General features: G+C 40.0%; 2 protein-coding genes across 3 annotated transcripts in view; one reads left to right on the top strand and one right to left on the bottom strand.

Annotated features, from left to right (window-relative positions):
• LOC145997383 (centrosomal protein of 162 kDa-like) overlaps positions 1-6155 on the top strand; it is a 52100-nt gene extending 45945 nt beyond the window's left edge. For both annotated transcript variants that reach the window (XM_083134367.1, XM_083134366.1), the window contains 2 exons: positions 3672-3786; positions 5282-6155. In XM_083134367.1, coding sequence (XP_082990493.1) covers positions 3672-3786; positions 5282-5530 — 364 coding nt within the window. In that variant the 3' untranslated portion in view covers positions 5531-6155. The remainder of the gene's footprint in view (positions 1-3671; positions 3787-5281) is intronic.
• A 3286-nt stretch (positions 6156-9441) lies between these two features.
• LOC145996801 (uncharacterized) lies at positions 9442-24745 on the bottom strand. Its single transcript, XM_083133333.1, has 4 exons — positions 24702-24745; positions 16936-21394; positions 15704-15774; positions 9442-12609 (listed from the first exon to the last, which is right to left on the bottom strand). The coding sequence occupies exons 1-4, from the start codon at positions 24743-24745 to the stop codon at positions 12519-12521; spliced, it is 4665 nt and encodes a 1554-aa protein (XP_082989459.1). The 3' UTR covers positions 9442-12518.
• Between the last annotated feature and the right edge of the window lie 256 nt (positions 24746-25001).

Here is a 25001-nt window from a genome sequence, read left to right as displayed (position 1 = left end):
GCCGAGATTGGAAATGTGTTGGGGACATAATTCCACACCCCGCTTTATGTGTACATCCATGGCATGTTGTAATGTACTCGGGCACCCTTACTTTTACTTTTAATATACAACCTTTGTTCAATAAATACGGTGTATGAATTTCTGGCGTGCGGTTGCGGTGTAGTTGGTACTACTGGTTGACGGTCAGGTCAGTGAACCCCTAGGTCTGTCAGTCATCGTTCGCGAAGCCGTGTGGTTGTCCAGACGTGTAGTTTGTGTGTACGTGTTGTGAAAGCAAGGTGCAGTGCAGCGTCGCTGTTATGGGTGAAATGGAGCAACGTACGAACGTTATATTCTGCTTCAAGCTTGGGAAAACGCCAAGGGAATGTCACGACATGCTGCGCCAGGTGTTTGGAAACCGTGCTTTATGGAAAAAGTGTGTGTACGAGTGGTAGAAGCGCTTCCGTCAGGGTCACCGAAATCCAAAAAGGTTAGGTGCGAAAAGTCGCGCATCAAGACAATACTGATTACTTTTTGGTGCTGGAAGGATCATTCATAAAGAATACCTGCCAGAAGGCACGACATTGAATGTGGCCACATATGTGAATATTTTGGATCGCCTCCTGAAGATAATCAGGCGTGTGCGTCCCCAGTATACCAAAAATGGATCCTGGTATCTGCTGTATGATAACGCACGCCTCCATACCACCATAACCGTGCAGCAGTTCCTGGCACGTAAGGAGGTTGTTGTAGTCCATCACCCCCCTTATTCACCAGATCTGTCCCCTGCCGATTATTTCCTTTTCCATCGCTTGAAGAAACACTTAAAAGAACAACTGTTTTCGGACATCCGACGCAATGTGAACGCTGAACTCAACCGCATCCCTCAGGCTGCCTTCGCGCAAAGTACGCGAGACCTCTACATGCGTTCTCAGAAGTGCATTACCATTCGAGGTGATTATTTTGAAGGACAATAAGCTGTATTCCTGCATACATGTACTGCCTTTCCTGCAAATAAATCATGAAATCATTCATTCAATCTTTCACCGTATTTATTGAACACAGGTTGTGCATCGATATGTGCACTTTTAGTAGCACGACAAACATACAATCTGGAAATAATTTCTTTCCATTTGTTAGACAGCATGGTGCGACATTCTCAATAGCAGCACAAATGAGTCATCATAAGACCAGGAAGGTGTCAAGTGTACTGGCATTTGGTACACTTGACGTTTTACAAATCCCCACAGAAAAAATCAGGAGTAGTAATATTGCAGCATCTAGGGGGCCCATGAACACCCCTCGCAATCAAGTATTCATGAAACTCATGTTCTTAAGAAATCTTTCACCAGATGAACATAATGGCAGGATGTGCTATCTTGATTACATTAGGCGGAAGTCAAGGATGCTCATCTGAATCACTTTCTGGAACTACTGTGGAAAGCTGTATGAATTTTGTCAACAACAGCATCTAAAGCTTTGTTTGACATCCTTTTCCAACGTGGAAAGTAAACTCTTCATATGTCTGTCCATTTCATAATCAATACATTTGGTTGCTCAAAGTTTATACTTCTGTCAGCAATGATGATGTGAAACTACTGAGACTGATGACGTGACTGCTTGCTCATGAAACAGTACAGTTACATGCATGTGACCTCTGACGCTATGCAAGAACAATCTAAAAAAGTTTTGAGTTACTCTGTAGGTAAAAGAAACCAGTAAGGAAAGTTTCAGGTTTAATATTTGTTTTACTATACTTTTAAGGGCATGAGGGAGGGTTCTTCCCTACATGGCACCTGGGAGCACTGTTGCCAACTTAGCTCTTTTGGAGCCAGATTTTGCTCTCGTGCACTCGTTCGGCTGTGAACTGGGATGCCTGCCCCCCTGCCTTACTATGATGCCATCACTGACTCTGGCTCTCATAGACCAACTTTTGCCATGAGTATACATTCTGCACGTGACGTGACATTGTTATACAGGGTGTCCACACTAGAGGGATCGAGAAATAAGTGATAATTTCTAGTGAACAGAATGTATTGGTAACATAAACTTTTACTTTTACTTGATACAAAACTCACCGAGTTTCAGATGATGTTCAATGCAACTCGATATGTGCACCTTTGGTGGCTCTGCACACATCTAAACTGTATTCAACTTCCCGCCAAGTGTTCTCTAGCATTTGGGGAGTCACAAGCGCTACTGCATTTGTGATGCTGCCCCTCAGTTCCTGCAAATTTCTTGGTCTGTCTCCTTGATAAACAACGTCCTTAACATAACATAACACGCACTGAACTTTCTGTTGCGGTGTCCACATGTTTTCCACTGCGCGATCGACTACTGAATGGCGCCTGGCTTCCTTTCGAGACAAAAGCTATTGACGCGCATGTGCAACCGTGTAGCTGTCTGAAAACAGTGTTGCACAATCTCGGAGAGTTTCCCTTTCCTGTCATATGAAAAATACAGCAATATCCTTATCTGGTTTTAAATGGCGAGCATTTATTTCTCGATCCCTCTAGCGTGGACACCCTGTATTGGCTGCATCACCCACCTGCTCTTACCTCCCCAGCTACTTCTTTATAGAGCCATGGCTATGAAGAATATATTGACATCACTTATAGTTAACTGTAATCGCTGCAACCAACATCCCTTAAAGTAAAAGTAAAAAAAAAAAAAAGAAGTAAAGTGCTCCCCTGTGCATAGCACCATGCCATGAAGGCATATAGGGGGTGTGGGGGTAATGCCCCACACTTTCTTGATCCGGTCGTGAGTGGGGGTGATGTGATCAGCATCACGCCCCTGACCACCTTTACCCCCCAGGGTTTCCCCCAGGTACCCATGTTATTCGATTCTGGGTAGGTGCCGGGGCCGCTTCCATCGTTAGAAAAGTTCCCGGATTTGAACCGGCCGGGGATTGAACCCGGGACCTTTAGCATGGTAGTCAGACACGTTACCGACTGAGCCACAACATCCCTTTGACAACTAAAATTACCCTAGGAGGCACTTTATCCACCTTCGTAAATCTAGCTCCTTGAAGGTCAACTTTAACTCCATTTACAGTGAAATTTAGCTCTTTTATGTGCATCAGGTTAGGCAACACTACCAGAATGGCCGTAGGAGGCAAGGAGAAATGCATTGTGCTTATGGGAGAATTATTTTAATTGTTCTCTTAGGAATATCAAACATCCACTGGCATAGAAAAGTATATGGACAGAAAAAGAACATGCTGAACAATTTCTAGGTCGTAGGAAAAGTCGAAACTCCCATCTGATTAGCTGTAACTTGAAGTTGATTCCCCATAAGGAATACATTTGATTCTGTAAATACTTATTCATCATATTTTTTAAACATCATGTCTAGCTTAATTATCAACTTTAGAAATCACTTCCACTTGCAACATGGAGAGAGATTCATACTCTCTCTGAGATTAACAGGCAAACTAGATGACGTCTGGCATGAAAGCAGTGGTAAGAGATCAGTCAAGCTTTATGAATTGGACAGTAAAAATAATCATTTCTTATTTCCTAATTACGTAAAATTAAAATGGTACAGATGTAACTTTTCTTCTGACAAACGTGCCTCATTGTACACTGTAAGCAAGCCTTTTCTGCCCTAATACAGTAAATAAATAAAAAGGGAAATAACTTTGAACACTTATCCACTGTACACTAATGCAGTTCTCTTATCCATCACAGACTGGATGAGTGCAAAGAAGAGATTCTTGTGCTTAAAACAGAGAAAGCTCACTTGGAAGACTGCTTGGCTGATATGCACAGGAAATTATCAAGGATGAAAAGTCTTCAGACACCTGTAAGTATGTTTCGTGGTTTTGCTCATTTTGTATATAAAGTTAACCTCCATGGACAGCACACGCATTTCTAATGTGCTATGATGTAGCAGAACTCTTTGTTGTTGAAGGCTTGTTTTTTCTCGGTGAAGACGACTCATGGGAAATTAAATTTATCATTTTATTCTTCTGGTAATGATAATTAAAAAGAAGAAAAGAAGAATTGAAATGTTACAAGAGTTACAAAAAAAGGACAATCGAAATGTTACACAATAATTAGAGACACATATTTTTGGTAGACAACAAAGCAAAATTTCTGCACAAAAACAGGGTCAATTTTGGGTTCAAAAGCTATAAATAAAATAACATTTCGGTGTTATAGTAGTGAAAAATCGGATCAAAGCAATATATAAAATGACATTTTGGTTATAAAATTCTGAATATAATCCTAAATTTGATTAAAAGCTGTACTTATTACGCAAAATAAACATATCCCTTCTAATAGCAAATTTATGTAGTTACCAGAGTATTAAGTTTATTCCTGCATAAACGGATCCATTTTTGCTTCTCAAATAATTACAGCAGAGTTGATCAATTTTTCGTGAATTTCTTAACTCAAACTTCAGAAAGTGTTGCATCAGTAAATGAACTCTAAATTTTGTGTTTTAAGATTCTGTTTCGCATTTTGCATCATTTCGTGACATAACAGTCACACTTTTCAGAAACAATGAAAAAAAAATAGTAAGTAGCACTATTATGTTCCTTTAGTCATGCAAAGTAATGTTAAAAATAGTTACAAAAATAATCAAAATCTATAACACTTCTATAAGAAAAGCAGTACATCAATGTTACTGAATACAGTTCTGAAAAATCCATTGTAACACTAGCCCGATGGGCAATTATGTCCTGAAATTTACAGAGAAGCACAATAAAAGGCCACACTTAAAAGACATATCACTCCTGTCCCCAATTTATGAACTAAGAAAATGTTCAAACTTATTAGCTTAATCAATGAGGGTATTATTATTTACATGCCTTATAATTATAATTCGCCGGCCTCCTTGGCAGAGTGGTTAGCACAACACTCTACAATGCTAGTGGTCTCGGGTTCTAATCCCACCATGGGCAAGGGTGCTTGTGAGTGTCCCTTCGTCAATTTCATCATATCATCACTCATCCTTATCTTCATGATTAGCCAAAGTGGCAGAAATGCAAAGTAAAATAAACCAAATCAATCAATCAATTATAATTCAGACTTAGGAAGCAATTTTGCTTGTGAGTTTTTATATCAAATTTTTATCATTTGCCATTAGATGTTACTGTTTTTATAGCCTTGACTGTTGGTATCCAGGAGAAATAAAGGTTTCTAAATTCATTATGATTTCAATGATTCTTTTTATAATTCTAATGTAATGTTTACTAAAATACATAGTGACTCAGTGACTGTTACTATTCACATCTATCTGCCATATGCCATTGTGTTGTACAGATTGTTTTTTTTGTTTTTTTCCGGTTTAGGAGTCTCAGAGGTACCAAGCTCTTCAGGAGAAGATCGAAGAGCTGGAACAACGCCACGAGTGCAGAGAAAGAAAGCTACAGTCAATTGTTCGAGAACTCCTGAAGAAGAGCACAGAGCACAGTGAGGACTGTGACGCTCTAAGCATGAGGGAGAAGCTTATCAACAAGAATAAGCAGATCTGTCTGTACCGAGCAGAAATCGACAGAATCTTGGAAACGCTGAAGGAACTCAACAGGTACAGCAGCTGACTGGTTGTGTGATGTGCGAGTGTGGTCTCCATTCGTGTGTCTTGCGAACAATTAGTGTACGTTAAGAAAAAAATATTAAAAAGACTTACGTGTTCTTTTCTTGGCCCTGTTACCGGGACTATCTTCATTCTTCTTAGGAAGTTTAAATAAAACACTAAAAAAGAAGACTTAAAACATTGGGTTCCTTTTAAACATTTTACTATGCCACGAATCTTTTTTTAATGTTTTTAGTTTCCAAGAATGTCTGAAGAAAGTCTTGGAAACAGGACCAAAATGTCATACGAGAACCACGTGTAAGTACTTTTTTATATCATTCTTACTGCAGAAAGGTGGCTATGGAAACTTTCAAGAAAGTGTAGTGTTTGTTGTGTTTATTATTTGTAATTAGTGTACAATTGGAGTGAAGAAAGAAACATTTTTACCAACATGTTTGGATATGTTGGAAGCGTATGAAATGCAAAATAGCTTAAATGTTCCTTATAAACATGTACATTGTCTACATGTGAGAATGCACGGTACTGAAAAGCTCATAATAATTATTATGTTGCTGTAACCAACTTGTTAACTTTACCTCATCTGTGATATGCCTGTAATCTCAACAGTACTGTTTAAATAAACAGTTTGTTAAAATAGCATGGATATTTTGAAAACTGTAGTACAGAATTGCTACCTCTGGGACTAGCAGCATTGGGTAACCAACTGTTGTTTTCCTTACCGAGGAATCGGTTCACGAGTTCTTACCTCGCTGTGGGCATTTCTGTTTCCTAACAATTAACCTAAGGAAGTAGAATAACAAAATAAAAGACACTACAGTAAAGCAATTCAGGTTTTGCTACATATTTGCATGATATATTAGCCTCCTTTTGAAAATGCAACATTTACTGCGGTGCATTCATTTCATTATTGTGCCACATGAATGCGTCCCAGTGTAGCGACTGGTGGAAACATGCCATTTGCTGACAAAATCGGATAGGATATGCGTATCCCCCAAATTTTGAGTTGAAGTCCAGCTTTGGAGTCAATCAAGCGTGGCGGTAAAACTTAGGTAAATGGTCAGAAAACAGCACCCTGTAGTGTCACTTACTTGCCTGATTGATGCAGAGCACGTGCTGTTTGATTATTGCACACAATAGTGTACAAAGTAGTTCGTGGTTATTCTTGGAAGACACTCTTACTCACTTGTAAGTATTCTGCATCATGTGGATGCCCAGAGGTGGAAAGCAGTCAGTATTTTTTTTTGTTTTCATACTACAATTGTTAATTTTTTTCAATAATGCCTCTAGAGCATCGTTTCTCAACGTATGGGGTGCCACCCACTGTTGGGTCCTGAGGGGATGTTTGGTTGGTCGCGAAGTCGGGTTTGAAAATGTATTTACTCTGTTTTAAAGACCTATTACATTTAAATTACTAAGGCATATTGTTTTAACGATTTAAATTCAAACCATGTTGTATGTAGCCTAAACTCTACATTTCTGTTAGTTCGGTGAGAAAAAAAAAAGTTTCAATTTCAGCATGTGTGTCTAGTTAGATTTTAGATTAGAGTAAATTAGTTGTTTAAATTACATACAAGGCTCATTCAATATATAACCGGAAATATGTTGTAACAAATATTTATTACAAGCACCAAAAGAACTGTATTATGTTTCAACATAGTCCTCCCCTAGTTCAATGCACCTACGTCAGAGCTTGATAAGGGCTCTGATTCCACAGGAAAAAAAATATTTTGGATGGATGTGTAACCACTCGTGCACCACTGACTGGACTTTGCCGTCATTCTGGAACCTCGATCCACTTAGTGCATCTTTCAGTGGGCCAAAGGTGTGGAAATCGGAAGGTGTGAGATCGGACAAATATGAAGGGTTGGGTAAGCACTCAAACTTTAGGTCCTCGATGGTAGACAATGTGACACTGGCAGTGTGTGGTCTCACATTGTAATAGAGCAAAAGCACACCAGTGGACACCAGACCAGGTAGTCTCTGCAGAATGGCTGGTTTCAATTTTTCACGCAAAAGGTTGGAGTAGGTGGTACTGTTTGCATTATGACCTCTGGGCATGTAATGTTCAAGAATTGGCCCCTTGTGGTCCTAAAACAAAGTTAACATGACTTTTCCGGCACTCCGTTGAGCATGCACCTTCTTCGGTCTGGGAGACTTCAACTATGAACTTCTCAGCCCACTAGTATACTTGTGATCTCATACAGTTGTCACCGTACTGAACTGTCATGCGGCGATGAATTTCTATCGGTTTCACGCCTTCACTCAACAAAAATCTCACGACACTTCGCTGCTCCAGCTTGGAGCACTCCTCTAAGGGTGCCGCCATCTTGTGTTACTGTTTCCCTGCCAGCGCCAGCTATGAATAGCTTACAGATACCTCCAGATACCTTCACAAAATAACAAACATATAACAATCACGGTCCTATTTTAGATTTTTTTAGACTACTTTTCCAGTTATTTATTGAATTATACTTATAACCCTCTGCCCACAAAGTGAGTTGGTATCATTGTATGACGTCTTGCCTCATTTTGATTGGCTAGCATGCTCAGAGCCATGAGGAAGAATCAAGCCTGCTCAGTCGGAAGGCATCCGTTAAGGGGGAAAGAGTGGAGTAACTCTTACTGTACACGTGAATGGTGAGTGTGACTATCCGATGGGGGATGTAAGTAGATTGGGATTCCTTCTAATTCTTTAGTTGATATTTATTTATTTGTTCAATATTAGGTTTGTTATTTTCAATGGATAATTAGATTATTATTAGTGTCAGTATCCAGGAACCTAATCTATAATTCTCGGGTCGTATGGCCACGTGCACTACTCACGTATTGTCCCCCAATTATTAATCAATTAAGTAGTAGGATATAAATTTATTTGAATTTGATATAAAAAGAAAGGGAAATATAAACTATTTGTTTATTAGAATTCTATATTCTGGCATTGTTAAAAATAAAATTGGAAAGATCTAAGTTCTGGTTTGAATTCGTAAAAATAGTTTCCTAGAAGAATGGACTGGGACAACAGCTTACTTTCACTGACACCCTGTATACGGTAGATCCTGCTTTATGCAGTTGAGATTGAGCGTGACTACAATGAGATGGGCCCTTTTTTACAGCTTAGTTGCATACTTTGTGTTTACTTTTCTAGAATGAAGTATGTGTAATTTGTTTAACCAAGCGTAAAAGAGGCCTTCTTAAAGTACTCGATGTTAGCAGTAAAACTGGGTGCACACCTCTACAAGTAATTCTGCCGGCGCCCATGCTTATGGGTCCCATGAAGTGTAATATCCTTCAAGGCTGAAGGACTGAAAAAGGTTGAGAACCACTGCTCTAGAAATGTAAGTAATGTCTTCTCAGTGAGAACCAAACTACGATGAAGTCTACTGAGTAAAATAACATTGTTTTGTTGTGAAATAATATACAATAAAAAAGCACCACAAGAAAAGATACTAAAATTGGTTCTGAGCTTTTTCTACTCCTTCCTGGTGTCGCCATGTGAGACTGCAATATGTGGGAGATAATGTAGCAAAACTCGGTGACAGTATTTGCCTGGCAATATGTACAAGCCCACTACACTAAAGCAGATCTCGGAAAAAAAAAAACATGGCAGGGTGGATGTTCACCAGGGTATCCCTGAGTTAAACCAGCCAACATAAAGTATCCACTTAAATTCAGTGAGAGGTGCTCTCCGATGGTGGAGTGGTAGCGTCGTCGCCTTGTAATCAAGAGGTCCTGGGTTTGATAGGCAGTTGAGGCACATAGTGGTTCAGGTCCAACTTTAAACTGTAGGTCCACTCCCGATTATCCTTTCTGTGCATAAAGTGGACTTAAAAACCAAACTCAACAACAACAACAGTTCAGTGATACATGAAATGTAAGTAAAAAAATCTTCAAGAAATAGATTTTTCAATGCTGCTTTATTGAATCTGCAGAATACATAAGCATTATAGTAATATACATTAATAACATACATATGTTGACTTCGAATTTATCACAGTACAGCTATAAAGCTTTTAGAAATGACTATAACTGGGTATATTTCCAACATGCTGTATACATTAACCATCTTGTAATAAATGGACAACTATTTTGTTTTTCATATTTGTTTAACATAAAATTCTATGCATTGTTCATGTTATAGCAGCATGCTGGAAGCTAATACTATTATAATTTATCTTATTCAAAACTAATTGATTACTTTTTGTTGAGTCTTCTCGTTGATGATTAGTGGTTTTGTTTCATGAACCATTAATGTTACTACTAATCCTATATCAACAGCTAGAGGAAGAAGAAACATAGTAGGCTAAATACTTTGCTGTCATAGTGTTAAGACAGTGGGTTATCTAGTTGCAGCTCTTGTTCACCCTTAAGATCCAAGTTGAGCTATATCATAGAAAAGAGACTAGATAAAGTTGTGTGCTGTGCTTTGCAACATGGGACAGTGCCATGGAAGTGTGATCAGCACCATGCTCCAACTGCCTTTATTCCCTAGAGTTGAATACCCAATAGCCACAGATGGCAAACTGACTGGACCAATGTAACTGTGGAACTATATTGAGAATTTTAGAGTTGCTATCTTCTTGAAGAGTAAGTTTCGATGAAGATGAAGCCATGCATTTACATACACACATACGTACATGCTGATGTTAACACATTGGTTTCCGATTTATAGTTTTGGTAAAAGTGCTGGAAGAATATAGACATAATGGCTATATAACTCTTTTGACTATGTATATTTATGATGGTTCACAAACAAACCCCACCAACCATCATCGGAAAAAAATCTGGCAGCTAGGTTTGATTAGATTTGTTTTTGAACTTCCCTAGGTCCTACAATAGTTGCATTAGCTGTAGCAGATGCAATATTAGTGGCAGTCCTGTTTTGAATTTAGTATCAATGTGATGTAACTAAGCCAAAATATTTGCTAGCTTCAAATGTTTCACAGGGTTTGTTACGAAGGAGAAAAATTAGCATTTCCAGCTGCAGAATGTTATGACATGATCAAGTAGGAAGATCGTGATTTTCTTTGTTTTAGAACCACTGATTTAGTGTTCCTGGTATTTCACTGTATGGTGAGTTTATTTCTTAACTTATCCAAAATGTATCTCGGAGATTAATAATTATAATGATCAGAAGTAGTTTCACCTTTGCTAAGTGCTGAGCCATAAAGGCACAAAGGACATACAGCTACATAGTGTGTGGTGTGGTCAGCACCATTCCTCAGCTCATTTATCTCCCAGAGTATTTGCTGGGAATTATTTGCATAGATATACGTTTAGCATGGACATTGCATGGAGGGGTGGAGTGGGATTAGTCAACACCTTCTCCCTCTTCGAAATTCCCTCCCCCCCTCTTTTCCAAAGAAAGATTAGTTTAAGTTGGTATACTGCTACTTCTAACTCTTGAAACAAAAAATATTGGTTTTTCATAAGAGAGTTTTTCAAATTTCAGAAATAAGATTTCCCTCCTAACCTTGAAGGATTTTTCTTGATTGAGGTGGTGTATAAGTTATAAGATATGACTATGGTTTTGTAGTTCAATATGTTAATAATTTGAAATCTTAAAGAAGAAAAAATATATTTAGTAAACCCTTACGAAAAATTTTTAGCGAAGCTCATGACTTTTCAGTATATATTTTTTTCCAACTTTTTCACAAGATGATGTTGAATACATAATAAAGGTAATGCATTTTTAAAATCCTTAAAATGTCTTGTGTAAAGATTTAGAACGTTCGAGGAAAGTAAGGTTTAGCTGCTGCTAGTATCATTCTTCCTGTTTCTTGGAAAGTTAAGGAAGTGATATTCATTAGAAGACTACAGTGCAGCACACATGGATTATAAAAGTCATTATAATCACAGCCGTTTAATTTCAGTAATTATGGCATATCTACTAAATTTTCTTCACTTGGACATTTTACACATACATGGGCGATATCCATGTGTGTTGATATGGCTGGAGGAAGCCCGTGTGTGATGTTGAAACATCTTGGAGGAAGAAGAATACAGAAAGCATTCCATATTGTTGCATTAAGAGTATGCTTGTTGCAAGTTAGGGTGGTTCGAGGGAAGAAGCGACATGTCTGTTATTAGAATTGCTACAGATGATTCTTGTACTAGATAATGTCTGCATAATCATATTCAGTCTGTGCATAAGCAACAAAGGTTCAAATTGTCCATTCCCATTGTTCTCTTAAATTGTTTTAAGTAATGAAGTTCTGGTGCTGGTGCAGAAGTCAGCTGCTTCAATTGTGTTTTTTGTTTCAATTTTGAACCTTGTATTGTGTAAAACAAAGATAATGAACAATGGATACTTTTCTGGTAATGTCACTGTATTTGACTATACAGAAATACTTTTAAATTGTAGCCTATGCGTGAGGCTAAAGCAAGTTGGGCATGCATGTATTAGGGGAAAAAGTAGTCCGAAAAAAGATACTACAAGATGTATAGATACACTAAGAAGCATGTGAGAAACACTGGAGTATGATGGGATGATTATGTGTGTGAAAACTGAAGACTCAAGTTCAATGTCTCAAACTATAGTGATACAAGATAAGACATCTTGGTCTACAGCATGAAATGAAATCTACTGAAAGCCACTTTTCTTTTCTTTTATAATTTGTATTATGATTTTTGTCTGTGAAACATCAATACTTATGTTATCTGTAATTTCAGCAATATAATTTCAAAAGTTGTTGTGTTTTTAAAAGCTGAGAGTTTGCAATATTTATATAGAGAAGTTCAAAAACATTTCACAGTCGTAGCTGTCAGATTGTAAGGTTACAAAAATATTTCTTCTCTGATAACATATCTTTACACGTATTTGTGTCCCTGTACCAAATTTGCCTTCAAATTAGACAATATGTTTTTAAACAACAATTCTAACTACTATATTACATGTTTCTTCAAATCTAAATGCACTATAAGTTACAACGGTGAGCAGGCGGATGCTACTAAGCAAGCATGTTTGGTCTCCGGACTTGTGCCATGTTGTCTATTCACTGTACCACTTGCTTCTTGTTTGTTGCGTAGAACAACATTGCCATTCCTCCATAGCAAGTGCTTGCAAGGAACTGGTTCATTGGTACCCTGTAAAAAGAGAAAAAATGAAATTTTTAGACCTAGAAATCGATTGTCAAGTGAATGGATACATTGTCATACTTTTTTTATTACGACACCTTCAGGGTCAGATTTAAATGTTTTTAGAAATGATGAAATTTTTTGCTAATTAACAGCCATTAGGTTCATTGAAGGCTTAATACAGCTTTGGAACTCTTCAAAGCGTATCACTTGATTTAACCTCCAGACACTTCACAACCAATGACATGTCCACATGATTTATACTCTAGATACCTGATCAGTTAAGGTTCAGCAAAGCTGTTTTCAAAAAATTCTTTCATTTAAAAAAAGCACAATGTTATTCCAAAATTTGAAAAATTACATCTGCTTAGAATTCCTTCTAGAACATTGATGTGAATCTTATCGTGGTTTGCTTTGTCTAGATATTCGCAATAGTTTAATAGATCTACGTAGGCATGAAACTATTGCAAATATCTAGACAACAGCAAAAATGACAGAAGATTCACATCACTGCTATAGAAGGAAATCCAAGCATATGTAACATCTCTAGATATTGGAATATCATAGTGATTTTTCATTTCACGCACTACATTCCAGTTCAGTCTTTTTTGTTATGTTATATGCGTTGCAAAACAAAACATTAATTGTGAGTATTGTTAATAAGCAGTTTTTATAGAAGTCGATTTTTCAAGGAAGAATGTACAATATTATTAAAAACATAAAATATGAATAGGTTACTGCATTTCAACCCATTTTATTTCTGATATCTTTTACTTATACAATAATAATGACAATTTTTTTAAAAAAAATTTGCAACACACACATTGTTTTTCAAATACTCCTTATGTAGATATTGTATTCAATGTTTTTTTCTAAAAAAAATGAAAATGTGAACTATAGCACCTGAAAATACATACTTTTGTATTAATTTCCGAGTGCTGCCAAAACATGTACTAGGGAGGGGCATCTGTAGGGATATGTATGAATGACCTTCACTTGCAAGGACTTTGCATCTAGCTAACAAAGCAATCCCAACTTTTCACAGACATGACATCCTTAAAAAAAAACAAGCTGACACCTCACCCATTAGAACCCCTTTAGAAAAACAGAAGTGGGGAGGGAAGGGGCACACCACCATCAAGAAAGGCATGAGCCATGGGCCTGAGAAGATTACAAGATGCAGATGTATTGCATGTACCACGAAGAGAGTAAGAAGAGGACAAGTGTGAAGTGCTGGAGTTGTGGCATGCCACTATGTTCGTCAATCATGCTCCGTAATCCTCATCCCGGAGCCAATCAGAGATAGCACTGCCAGTACGGTAAGTAAAAAACCAATATTTTTTTCTACATTTTCCCATGCTCAATTGCAATAGGTTATTTACTTTACTGTATATCCTTTATCATTCATGATTAGCTGATGAAAGTTGTCAATTGTAGATAGGTATCATACTAAAATCCTTTTTTTTTTTTGGCAGTCTGTCGATTAGGGGTCCAGCAGCAGAGGCCGGATTTTTAAAAACTTCCCGAAAATTTTGATTTTTAAAATTGCTTTTTTCTATATTGCAGTGGTTATCCACTTGTATATTTTCATGTGCTGCTGCAGTTTGGCAACACTCTTGACCTTCCCGGTTTACCTTCCTGGAACAGTCCAGGGACTATGTTTGTGCAGCTGTTATTTGAAATTTATTCATTGTTGACTTATTATTAGAGCTCATATTTCAACGGAGCACAATAGTGATCCATGCGACCATTGACGAGAGTGTTTTAGGATACGTAGTATTTCTATATAGAAGTACATGTTTCTAAAATATGTTCTAAATACATGAAGTGGGTGTGTCCAGACCACCAAAGACCTAGTTTTGAATTTTTTGGAAAGAAAATAATAAAAGTAAGATTCTAATATATGTATTTGTGTCTGGTTTCATCACATATGCATGTAATGCACTAGATTTAGAATTTCCTCCCTACTGTAATGTGTTCAGTGAAATAACTTAGGATTTTTTTTTTTTTGTTAAGTGAACCAGAATGCTTAAAAAAAGGTAATTCTTTCTATAAAACCAGATAAATTTTGACCAATTATGGATAAAAACGATCGACTGGAATTTTTTCCTCACGACCACTGCAGTGTTAAATGCAAAAGTTGGGGATGGAAGTGATATATACGTATGTCTCAGAGTAAGGTCTTTTGTTGTGCTTCCATGCAAATTTCAAGACACAATTGCCCATATGACTGGCTACAACCGATTTTTCAGAACTGTATTTACTAACATTGATATGTTGCTTTTTCTTATAAGTGCATTATATTTTTTTTTATCTTCTTCCCCAAGAATTATATAATGATTTTTAACATGACTTGGCATGATTGTAGGAACATAATAATGCGCATTTGTAATTTTTTTCATCCACTTTAGTGTGTTGTGCAGTGTTGAGGGGGGAATGCTTGAACTAATTTGGGGATAGGTTGGGGATGTTTGTAAGGATCAACATGGAAACATTGCAGCAGGTGGGAGTGGGAGGATGCTTACACAAATTATCCTATGTGAGTAGATACTTTCTGAAAATTTTCTAAGCTTGGGAGGGTAACAAATCTCTGTGTTCCCCCATTGTAAGCACTGTTGTGGTGTGGTGTTCCCAAAGCTGCCAATTATGAATTTTTGTGTAAAATTACGTTTTACTTTTTTTAACCATCATTGGGAAAAAACATATAAATCCCATTTCATTTCACAAGAAAAGAGCAGGTCAGATTTCAATATAGAAAATTTGTCATGAACCCTTCCATAACCCTACCTATTTGCCGGTGGTGTTACTACATTTGAAACTACATTGTTGTTTTGGAGCAGACAATTTTCACGGTACCTACTTTCTGCTCCAAATATGCTTGATGTTGTCACCCCTATTTTGCCAAGGAAGGGTTAGGAATTTTGAGGGATGGAATCGATTAGTTGACCTCATCCCCTTCTTGTAAAGTTGTATTGAAATGTTGAGCAACAAAAGAGATTTAATTGCTATGAATAAATTGTAATGTTTTTATTAGGGTTACTGTGAATGTGGTTCCATAGACGTTCTACTAACATGTAAGTAATCCCTCTCATAGTAAACTTACTTCAATGAGGAGAATGAGTCGGTGATAGTCTGCTTGCTGGTGGTCTCAGGTACAGGAGCGCGTTGATAACCCTGGAAATAATTGATGTGATTATTGTTTTGTCTTTGCTGTCATTCAAAATTAAAATTGCAAATTTCAAAATTGATGTACTCTAGAACCAAATACAGTAGTCTCAATAATACGAGATCTGTGTAGTTTGAGGCAAAAGAGAAATGTGTCTTCTGATAAATGGGTTAATTGGGTTTATGAACAGAAACAATGCAATGTCCTGAAGCAGAAAATGTTTGATCATTTCTTTAAAGTGTTGTTCCACTATCTTTTCCATAACATCACTACTGAGCAATGTAATTACAATATTCATAATAATAATACTGTACATCCAATTTTTCACAAGCCGTAGTTTTTAGTTATGTATTTCTTCTTTTTCCTCTTTCTATTTTCCCTTGCTTATACCTCATAGTTAGAGTTTTTTGTAATTGGAGGTAGTCTCGATCATGCCCACCTCAAATTATCAGGATTCTACTGTATCACAATGATCTACTTCAAAACCTGGTTGAAAATATTAATTGCTGCCCATGTCAACAATTATAATTATCCATATTTTACCTATATAACAATGCCTCTTTCATTGATTGATTATCATGAGTGTGCCTTTGTGAGTGTCCCTTTATAAGTTTAATTTTGTCATCGTTAGCCATATAAAGTAAGGAAATAGACACTTAAAAAACTGAAGATTTAAGCTACAGTTTTGCCTTATCTAACGAATGTAAAAGATGGATATTGGATATTCATATAGTGATGTTTGATTATCATATCAGTCATTACACACGGGATATTTTAATTTATTATGTCATGCATAATAAAAGTTGAACTACCTTGGTGTACTTGCTGTTCATTTCTTCATCCTGGACATTTTGGCACAAATGAAGGAGATAACATAGGAAGTACACAAACTTAGTTCAATTAGCAAGATGCCAAGGAATTGACTCACAATCTCACCACTCAATGTTCCAGGTTTGGATGTTGACCTGGGCATGGGATGATTCTTTGTGAATATTCCCTCCATTTCTTTCATTTCATGGTTGAATTATTATGTACATGATCACTTGGACTTATATGAAGAATATTATATGTAAACGCACTGTATTTTATTTTATCAGTGTGCTGATTATTTACCTGACAACACTCATGCATGAATACAGGATTATTATTACTTAATGAAACATGCTTACCTCAGAAGTCTCATGGCTGCCTCCATATGGGAGCATTGTCATTGCTGTGTAGAAGTCCAAAATTTTGCAGAAGGGTTCAGATACCATGTCATTACAGAATTTCAAAGGAGCATATTCCAGCAAGCTTGCCATTATTGCTATAAGCTTCAAAACTGTGCTTGCATCACTTTCCTTGTGCAGTTTCTCATTTTTGACAAGTAGTGATGTATTGTTCAATTGTAATTCTGGCATCTTTAAAGTTGCTTCAGAATTGTTTAGTTCTAATTTTTTATCTTGCACTGTTTCTATTTCATTGTTGACCATCTGTTGCAAATGCCTGATTGGAATTTGCCTTGTAGAATACCGTCTTTCATCAGACCTTGTTGCCTGTTGCATGGTTGTAGCAAGTCGCCTAGCTGCAACTGACTCAGTATCTATGCGTGGCAGATCTCGTCTTGTGCTTGAAAGCTGCCTTCTTTCAGAAGCAATTCGTTCATTCATTGATCTTCGTGATGATTGTTGTGCAATTCTCTCAGGTAATTGTCGTGTGGTCGATCGTCTTGAGGTAGATCTCCTGATGTCATTATTGTTGTGTAGTTGTGTTGAAGGAGAAATAATTCTTGTAACATAGCGACGTCTTTCACTGCTGGAAGACTCTTGTCGCTCATGCCTTTCTGCTGAAAGGTAGCGTGCAGTGGAAGCTCTGTTGTACATCCTATGTGTCTGTACCCTTTGTACTTCAGAAGTATCCCTTTCAAGTGACCTGGACATCAGAACCTGTCTGTCAGACCTAACAGATCGTCTTGCAGATCGATCTACTAGAGGTTTCCTAGTTGCAAGCTCAGTTTCAGAATTTCTTCTCACACTAGCCCTTTCGGTTTGTTGGCGTCTCATTTCAGAAATATCCCTTTCAAGCGACCTGGACATCACAATCTGTCTTTCAGACCGGACAGATCGCCATGTAGATCGTGTGTCTACCAGAGGCCTCCTAGTTGCGAGCCGTGTTTCAAAATTCCTTCTCACACTAGCTCTTTCAGTTTGTTGGCGTCTCATTTCAGAAATATCCCTTTCAAGCAACCTTGACATCACAATCTGTTTGACGGACCTGACAGATCGTCTTGCAGATCGGTCCACTAGAGGATTCCTAGTAGCGAGATGTGTTTCAGAATGTCTTCTGACATTAGCCCTTTCAGTTTGTTGTCTCATTTCAGAAATATCCCTTTCAAGTGACCTGGACATCAGAATCTGTCTTTCAGACCAGACAGATCGTCGTGTGGATCGTGTGTCTACCAGAGACCTCCTAGTTGTGAGCTGTGTTTCAGAATTTCTTCTCACACTAGCCCTTTCAGTTTGTTGGCGTCTGATTTCGGAAATATCCCTTTCAAATGACCTCGACATCAAAACCTGCCTATCAGAATGGACAGCTCGTCTTGCAGATCTTGAGCCCATCAAAGGTTTTCTGCTTGCAATCTGTGTTTCAGAATTTCTTCTGACACTAGTTCTTTCAACTCCTTCATTGCGCCTTTCGCTCCTACGCTGTTGTAATTTATCGACTGATCTCTCTGAATCCCTTCGAGTGCTCGAAATTCGCCTTGTAGAATCGGCTCGTGTAAGAAGTAACCTTACTGTTGATCGCCCTTCTCTTTCTGAAGATCTTCGATCGTTTGATGCATGTCTCTCCATTGTACTTCTCACAGAACGCCTGAGCTCAGATACGAGTCTGTCAGTAGAAACAGACCGTGTAAGATGCCTACGTTCTGAGTCGGATCTTCGAGTTGTTTGGGAGAGTCTCTGTTCACTGGAACTTCTAGCATCGTTAGTTCGTCTCTCAAGGATTTGATGTTGGAACTCTCGAGTTTCTTGTTTGTTACGTTCGTTGTTTCCTGCACGGGTTTTCTCCAGGCTTCTTCGTTCAGAAAGTAGCCTGTCTGTGGATCTCTTCACAAGCACTCTTCTTGCAGTGCTGCTCCGTGAATCCCGTTCGTTTGGCTGTCTTTCGACTCTAGTTTGTGCAGATCTGAAGCGACGCTCATTAAGATCGCTCCTGCTTCTAACACGAGCTGTATCGATTCGTCTCTCGACACTTTCACGATTGTTAATGTTTCGTCTTTCGTTTTGCAGTCTTTCAAGTGATCGTGTTTCCACTTCAGGTGAAATGCTTCTCCGCTGAGTGTCAGTACGCCTCTCTGCCTGTACTCGTTCTAGAGATAACCTTCTTGAGAGTTGCCTGTCTGAGTTGCGCCGCATATCATCCAGTCTTTCAGCGGACCTGGTCAGGGTCATTCGTCTTGCTGCATTGGATTCATGCCTGACGGTTCGGTCACGTCGCTCGTTGGATCTTCGGCTCTCTGTTGTACGACGTTCATCTGTTAGTCTGGTGGTTTGCCTGGCGGTTTGCCTCTCCCTGCGGTCCACGTTTGGGAGCGAGGAGGCTCTTGTGAGGCGCCTTTCTTCAGCGAGATGTCTCTCTTGCTGTGAACGTTCAAGGGACAGTCTTGTTTCTCGACGTGCATATGAAATTTCACGACGTGCATGTGAAATATCTCCATCGGAGTATGCCTTTCTGATATAATTCCTGTTTGTGGACATCCGGTGTTCAACCTCACGGTCAATGGTCGCTGCAACTCGTCGAGTCTCATCGTTCAGTCTTCTGTTAGTCATTGTTCTTCGCCGTGCAGATTCTACCACGGATGCCCTTTCTGAATGTCTTCTTGAGTCTTGATTCTCCTTGTTTGTACTGTCGAGAAGTAACCTTCTTTCGGACATTTGGCGTTCGTTGGAGGTACCTGCAGCTCGACGTTCAGCAGACCTTGCAAGATTGAGTCGTTGTCTTTCTGTAGACAGTCTTCTTGATTGAACTCGATCTTCTCGGTCGGTGTTTGGTTCACTCCTCTTTACGAGTCTTCGTTCTTGCTTCTGTCGGGTTACTGTAGACCTCTCAGGTTTTGTTTCGGACATTTTCAACAGTCTTCGCTCTGTATGAGAGTGTTCTCTGTTAGCATGGTCTATTCTCGTCGAGGCTTCAGCGACTCGTCTCGTAACTGAACGTTCAGGAGAGCCTCGTCGTTGGACGCTAATGCGCTCGTTTGTGGATCGTCTTTCCAGGAGCAGCCGTGTGGTTCTTGCTTCTAGTGTTCGTTCAGACCTTTCAGCACTAACTCGATGGCTATTCAGTCGTCGTTCAGACATTTCAATGCTCACCCGCTGGGTGTTCAATCGTCGATCAGATCTTTCTGCACTCATACGCTGGCTGTTCAGTCGCCGTTCGGACCTTTCAGCACTCATCCGCTGGCTGTTTAAACGTCGTTCAGACCTTTCAGCATTCAACCGTCGTTCAGATCTTTCAACACTAGTCCTCTGGCTGTTCAGCCGCCGTTCAGTCCTTTCAGCACTAATCCGCTGGCTGTTCAGTCGCCGTTCAGTCCTTTCAGCACTGGTCTGCTGGCTGTTCAGTCTTCGTTCAGCTCTTTCAGCACTCAACCGTCGTTCAGACCTTTCAGCACCGATCTGTTCGCTCGATCGTCGTTCAAGACTTTCAACACTTCTCTGCTGCCTGTTCAACCGCCGGTCGGACCTTTCGGGACTCATCCGCCGACTGTTCAATCGCTCAGACCTTTCAGCACTCATCCGTTGACTGTTTAATCGTCGTTCGGACCTTTCAGCGCTCATCCGCTGGCTGTTCAGTCGCTCAAATCTTTCAGGACTTATTCGCTGGCTGTTCAACCGTCGCTCAGACCTTTCAGCACTCATCCGCTCAGACCTTTCAGCAGTCATTCGTTGGCTCGATCGTCGTTCAGAATTGGATCTCTCTAAAGATAGCCTCCTCCTAGCCAGGTCAGTAGATCGAGTAGCTTCACGTCGTGTATCCAGATCGCTCAAATGTTGCCGTTGAGATGAGTACCTTCTGGTGGATGTCGCAGTTCGTTCTCGAGCCGCCAGGGTATTGCCAGGAAGTGTTGCCTCTCTGCCAGATGTTGACCTTGTAACGCGTGCAAAATGCATTCGCATGGTTCTTTCTACAGTGTGTGTGTTTGCGAGTGAGGATTGGGTAGGGGTGACCCTTCGTGTCTGCCTCCTGGCTTTGTGCGATTCTGAGGGTAGACGTCGATCCAGATCCTGCCGTTCCGTGTCGTACTTTTCGGGGGTGATCATCCTGAAGGATAGTTTGTTCTCCAAGTCAACCTTCCTGGTCTGCATCCTCTCGGAGGCAAAACGGGTCCTCTGCCTCCAGCGTCTGGTGGACGATCTGCCTCCGGTGGTCACCTCGGGCCTCTCCGGTTCGTAATGTGCTCTGCGATGTTGCTGCTTCCCGTTGGCACCCTCATTCAGCTTTTGCAAGTCGGATGTTGGTGGCTCGGGCTTCGAGCGCTGGGTGTCGTTGCCTTGCTGGGGGTTCGCCTTGCCGTCGGGCAGACAGACGCCGGGCTGTTTTTCGTTGGTCCAGAAGTGTCCAGTAGGATTGAGTTCATCACTCTGAAATCTAGAAATAAAGAAGAATTAGTTGTTTTGAAAAAATAAAATTACATATAGCAGTATCAGTTCCAGTCCAGTGCGGACTAAGTTCTTTGAATGATTATTGTTAATTTTACACATATTTGCGAATGTGATATCCAGTGATATGTGTCTATGCGCAAACAAGAATTCCTCATCTAACGTCGTCACCTTGCAATCAAGGAGTCTCGGGTTCGATTCACGTGTTACGGTATATTTTGTGCTTTTAAGCTGATTCTCAGCAACATACACAATATACACAACCATACATTTTTGAATCCTTGTCCCGAGGTTCAAAACTTGCAGTACCTGAAGTTCCGTGGATGCTAGTTTAGGCAATAGACACGTACCTCTTCAAATTATAACTTAACGCCCATTTCCTTTTAGATATATATAGGTTTATTCATATTATATTTACAGAAGTTAATTCTTGGCCGTTATTCACAAAATTACATTCCGGTGTACCCTGTCCCCCCTTCCCGAAGAGAGTGTGTAGACTCGCGTAACCACTGGCTCCACGAGTAAAAAAAATATAACCCTCAGTACCAAAAAAGGTGGCTGAAGGTATGTGTGTTGTGTACCCGGTTTCCCACATGAAATGAACTATTGGAATAATGTGAAGAGAGCAAGTGTGTGTATTAAAAGAAAGAAAGTTAATATCCCCGTCGTCGGTTCACATGATAAGGAAAGAAAGCTCGCCCAGCCGCTCCCCTCAGAGAAAAAGATACCTCTTACATTGCTGTACTCCGCCAAACATCTGAGGCCGACTGCTCCCCTGCCCTTCCTATTTATAGGCCCCGCTAATGACCTAAACCGTTACTGGAAACTTACCGCTCCCCAACGGCCAAGAACCCAAAAGTACAGGAATACATAGCCATACACAATTTATAACATAAAAAAGGATCCAGTAATGATCGCATCATTACATAGTCCCCCCTTCCTGAAGAGAGAAAAATCAAAGTTCTGTAACCTAGAATAATAATAATAATATACACAAAGCACTTGTCCGCAGTTTCTGTTCACTACTAACACACTTTCATTAGATCACACGACACTGACAGTCAATGTTCACCTTAATTTTGTCCACAAGTGTACTACGAGATCCGCGATCTTCCCTCAGCACTGGAGCTGGTTAACCCACGTCGATTCTTACCCACTCAGCATCTGTTCCATCCTTCCTCCTGGACCAATTAGAGACAGTTTCCTGGAAATCCATCCAAGTCACCAAGGCTGCTGGTTCGACTCCCGGCAACGCCACTGCTCTGCGCTCCTGCCGAGATCGGAAGTCACCGCTTCGACCGGTTTCCACATGAATGGATCGAACTGGCTCTACATCCGAAGATGTCACTGCTATGCCCGGCGCTAGAACTGCGTTCACTCGCCACCGAACTGCGGCTTCTCGACGAAATTACACGGTAAAAGAATACGCTCTAACTTTGCTTTACTTTCGCGATGAAATTGACTGCGGAACGACACTTTTGTATGAGTACTGTATGAGGTATGGGATAGAGAAAATAAGTGAAAGATAGAATAAAGAAAAGATAGATAAATCCCTATGTACAATATTTACAAAAAATCCCCCTTTGAAATTAGACTAGAATCTGTTTCTCAGCTTGTAACGCATCCGGGATATATCTTCGTCTTGCTCCTTCTGCCGAAGTTACGTGCGCTCTCTTTGCTGAATTGGGTTCGGCTACTTTCCTTGCAAAGTCAGGTGACGAAGAATAAGGCTTCAACTGGTCACTGTTGTCTCTCAATATTCTTCCGTCCCCGCTGTGTTTCATTTTGAAAGTATTTGCCGAAGTTTGCTCCACAATTGCGTGTGATCCAGAGGACTTCCCCGAGAATTTACTGGTTACTCTGCGGGCCTTACCAGAGATAGGATGTTCCGTAAGCCAAGCTTTATCCCCCACTTCAAACGTGCATTTGAGACGTTTCTTATCAGAAGCTTTCTTCTTGGCGTCTTCCATCCTGAATTTCGTTTCCTCCTTACTTGACATGAAATCTTGCTTATTTCTGTCATCTTTTAATACGCAGCATGGCTGGCACGACTTACAATACTGGATAACGTCTTTAGTTAGGCCTATCCAAGTGTATTGTTCCCTAACCTTCGCTAACGTTTTCAATCTCCCAGGATGACAAGCGAATGCATTATCATGCAACGACACGAGAATTTGCGAACGTAGAGAAGTAGGTGCCCATATTTTCCCTTTTCCCTTCTCTTTGTACTTTTCCGTAGGCAAATTTCTCCTAAGAATTCCCTCGTTGTCGAAATACGAAGATTTGGCCTGCGTCTTCACCTTTTCCTTGTACTTCTTCGTTCCTTCCACCTCCTCATTCCTTGTAACCCTCGCTACGTCAGCAAGAAACCTGTCTTTCATTTGCTCGGAAATGAGGGAGGCTGTGTCCAGAAACCTACGTGGCTCCTCAGAATTGTATTCTTCATTTCCCTCAGTGGCAGAGAATGGCAACAATGAAGAATTTTCCATATCTTTAGTTCCAGAGAGACGAACCATGGGCAGTTTTGTGCTCCGAAGCAAATTTTCCCTCTGTTGCTTCCTCATTTGCTTCGCACTTTCCTCAGTACACAAAGCGCTGAAATCTGCAACTGATTTCTGCACAGTGTCAGTCGAACATTCCACACGGTCAATCATGTCCTCAGTTTCGGGGTGTGGTTTGCAATTTCCCATCGTCGCGGTTGCTTCAGCTACAGTTTCATTTCTTTCCATCGTCGCAGTCATCGTCGCGGTTAGCCCAGCTCCAGCTTCCACGGTCGACGTCCTCCCCTGCTGCGAGAACGGAAGCCTCTTTCCCACTTCCCTCTTCTCCGCAGAAAATAAATGAATGACGTTACTGTCCTCAAAACTGTAGCCTCCCTGCTTCAAATGTAGCGATATGCCGGCCTTCCTTATGAACCCACGACCTGCGATGAATCCCGTGAAACAATTCCGCAGAACGACGAATTTATGATTAAATTTCATCCCATTCAAATGTACAGTAAGATACATTTCCCCACATGATTGTACAGAGCCTACTGCCAAAGAAATATTAATACGTTTATTGTTAATCTTATTTCCTTGTTTTTCCAGTTCTCTTGCGATCTCAACAGACACGGTGCTCACAGACGCACCAGAATCCAAATATAGCGTGAAGTCCTTTCCCTGAACCTTACAGGTGACTAACGGTTTTTTGTCGCCAGAAGTGAAATTTCTGCAGTTACGTATTTCCCTATTCCTCCCCCTGTTTTGCTTTCCTTCTACGTGTGCAAGAACCGGAGTTATCTGTTCTGGTCTAACGGTATCTTTAGAGACGGCACAGGTGGCGCCCTTCTGCTGACCATCGTACCCTCTTCTCCTCGCCGGTTCTTCTGCTCTCGACGGGGTTCCAATATTCCCGGAAAGGCTCAAGCGGTTGAAAAGACCCGGATTTATGGCACTCATTGATACTTCTGTTCCCACGCGGCCGAAAGTGTTCATTGTCCCCGCGGCTGCTAATTGCCTTGTGCTACTCGCTGAAGTCGGCATGGCAGACAGATGCGGCGAACTGTTGTCCCTCAGTTCTGGACAATAGTACAGGGCTTCTGAATACAATCTCTT

The sequence above is a fragment of the Lepisma saccharinum genome, chromosome 13 (genome assembly GCF_977018435.1).
Source record: "Lepisma saccharinum chromosome 13, izLepSacc3.1, whole genome shotgun sequence".
NCBI classification, from domain to species: Eukaryota; Metazoa; Arthropoda; class Insecta; order Zygentoma; family Lepismatidae; genus Lepisma; species Lepisma saccharinum.
The sequence above is the reverse complement of the archived record's forward strand: the minus strand, read 5'-3'. Positions and strand labels throughout refer to the sequence as shown.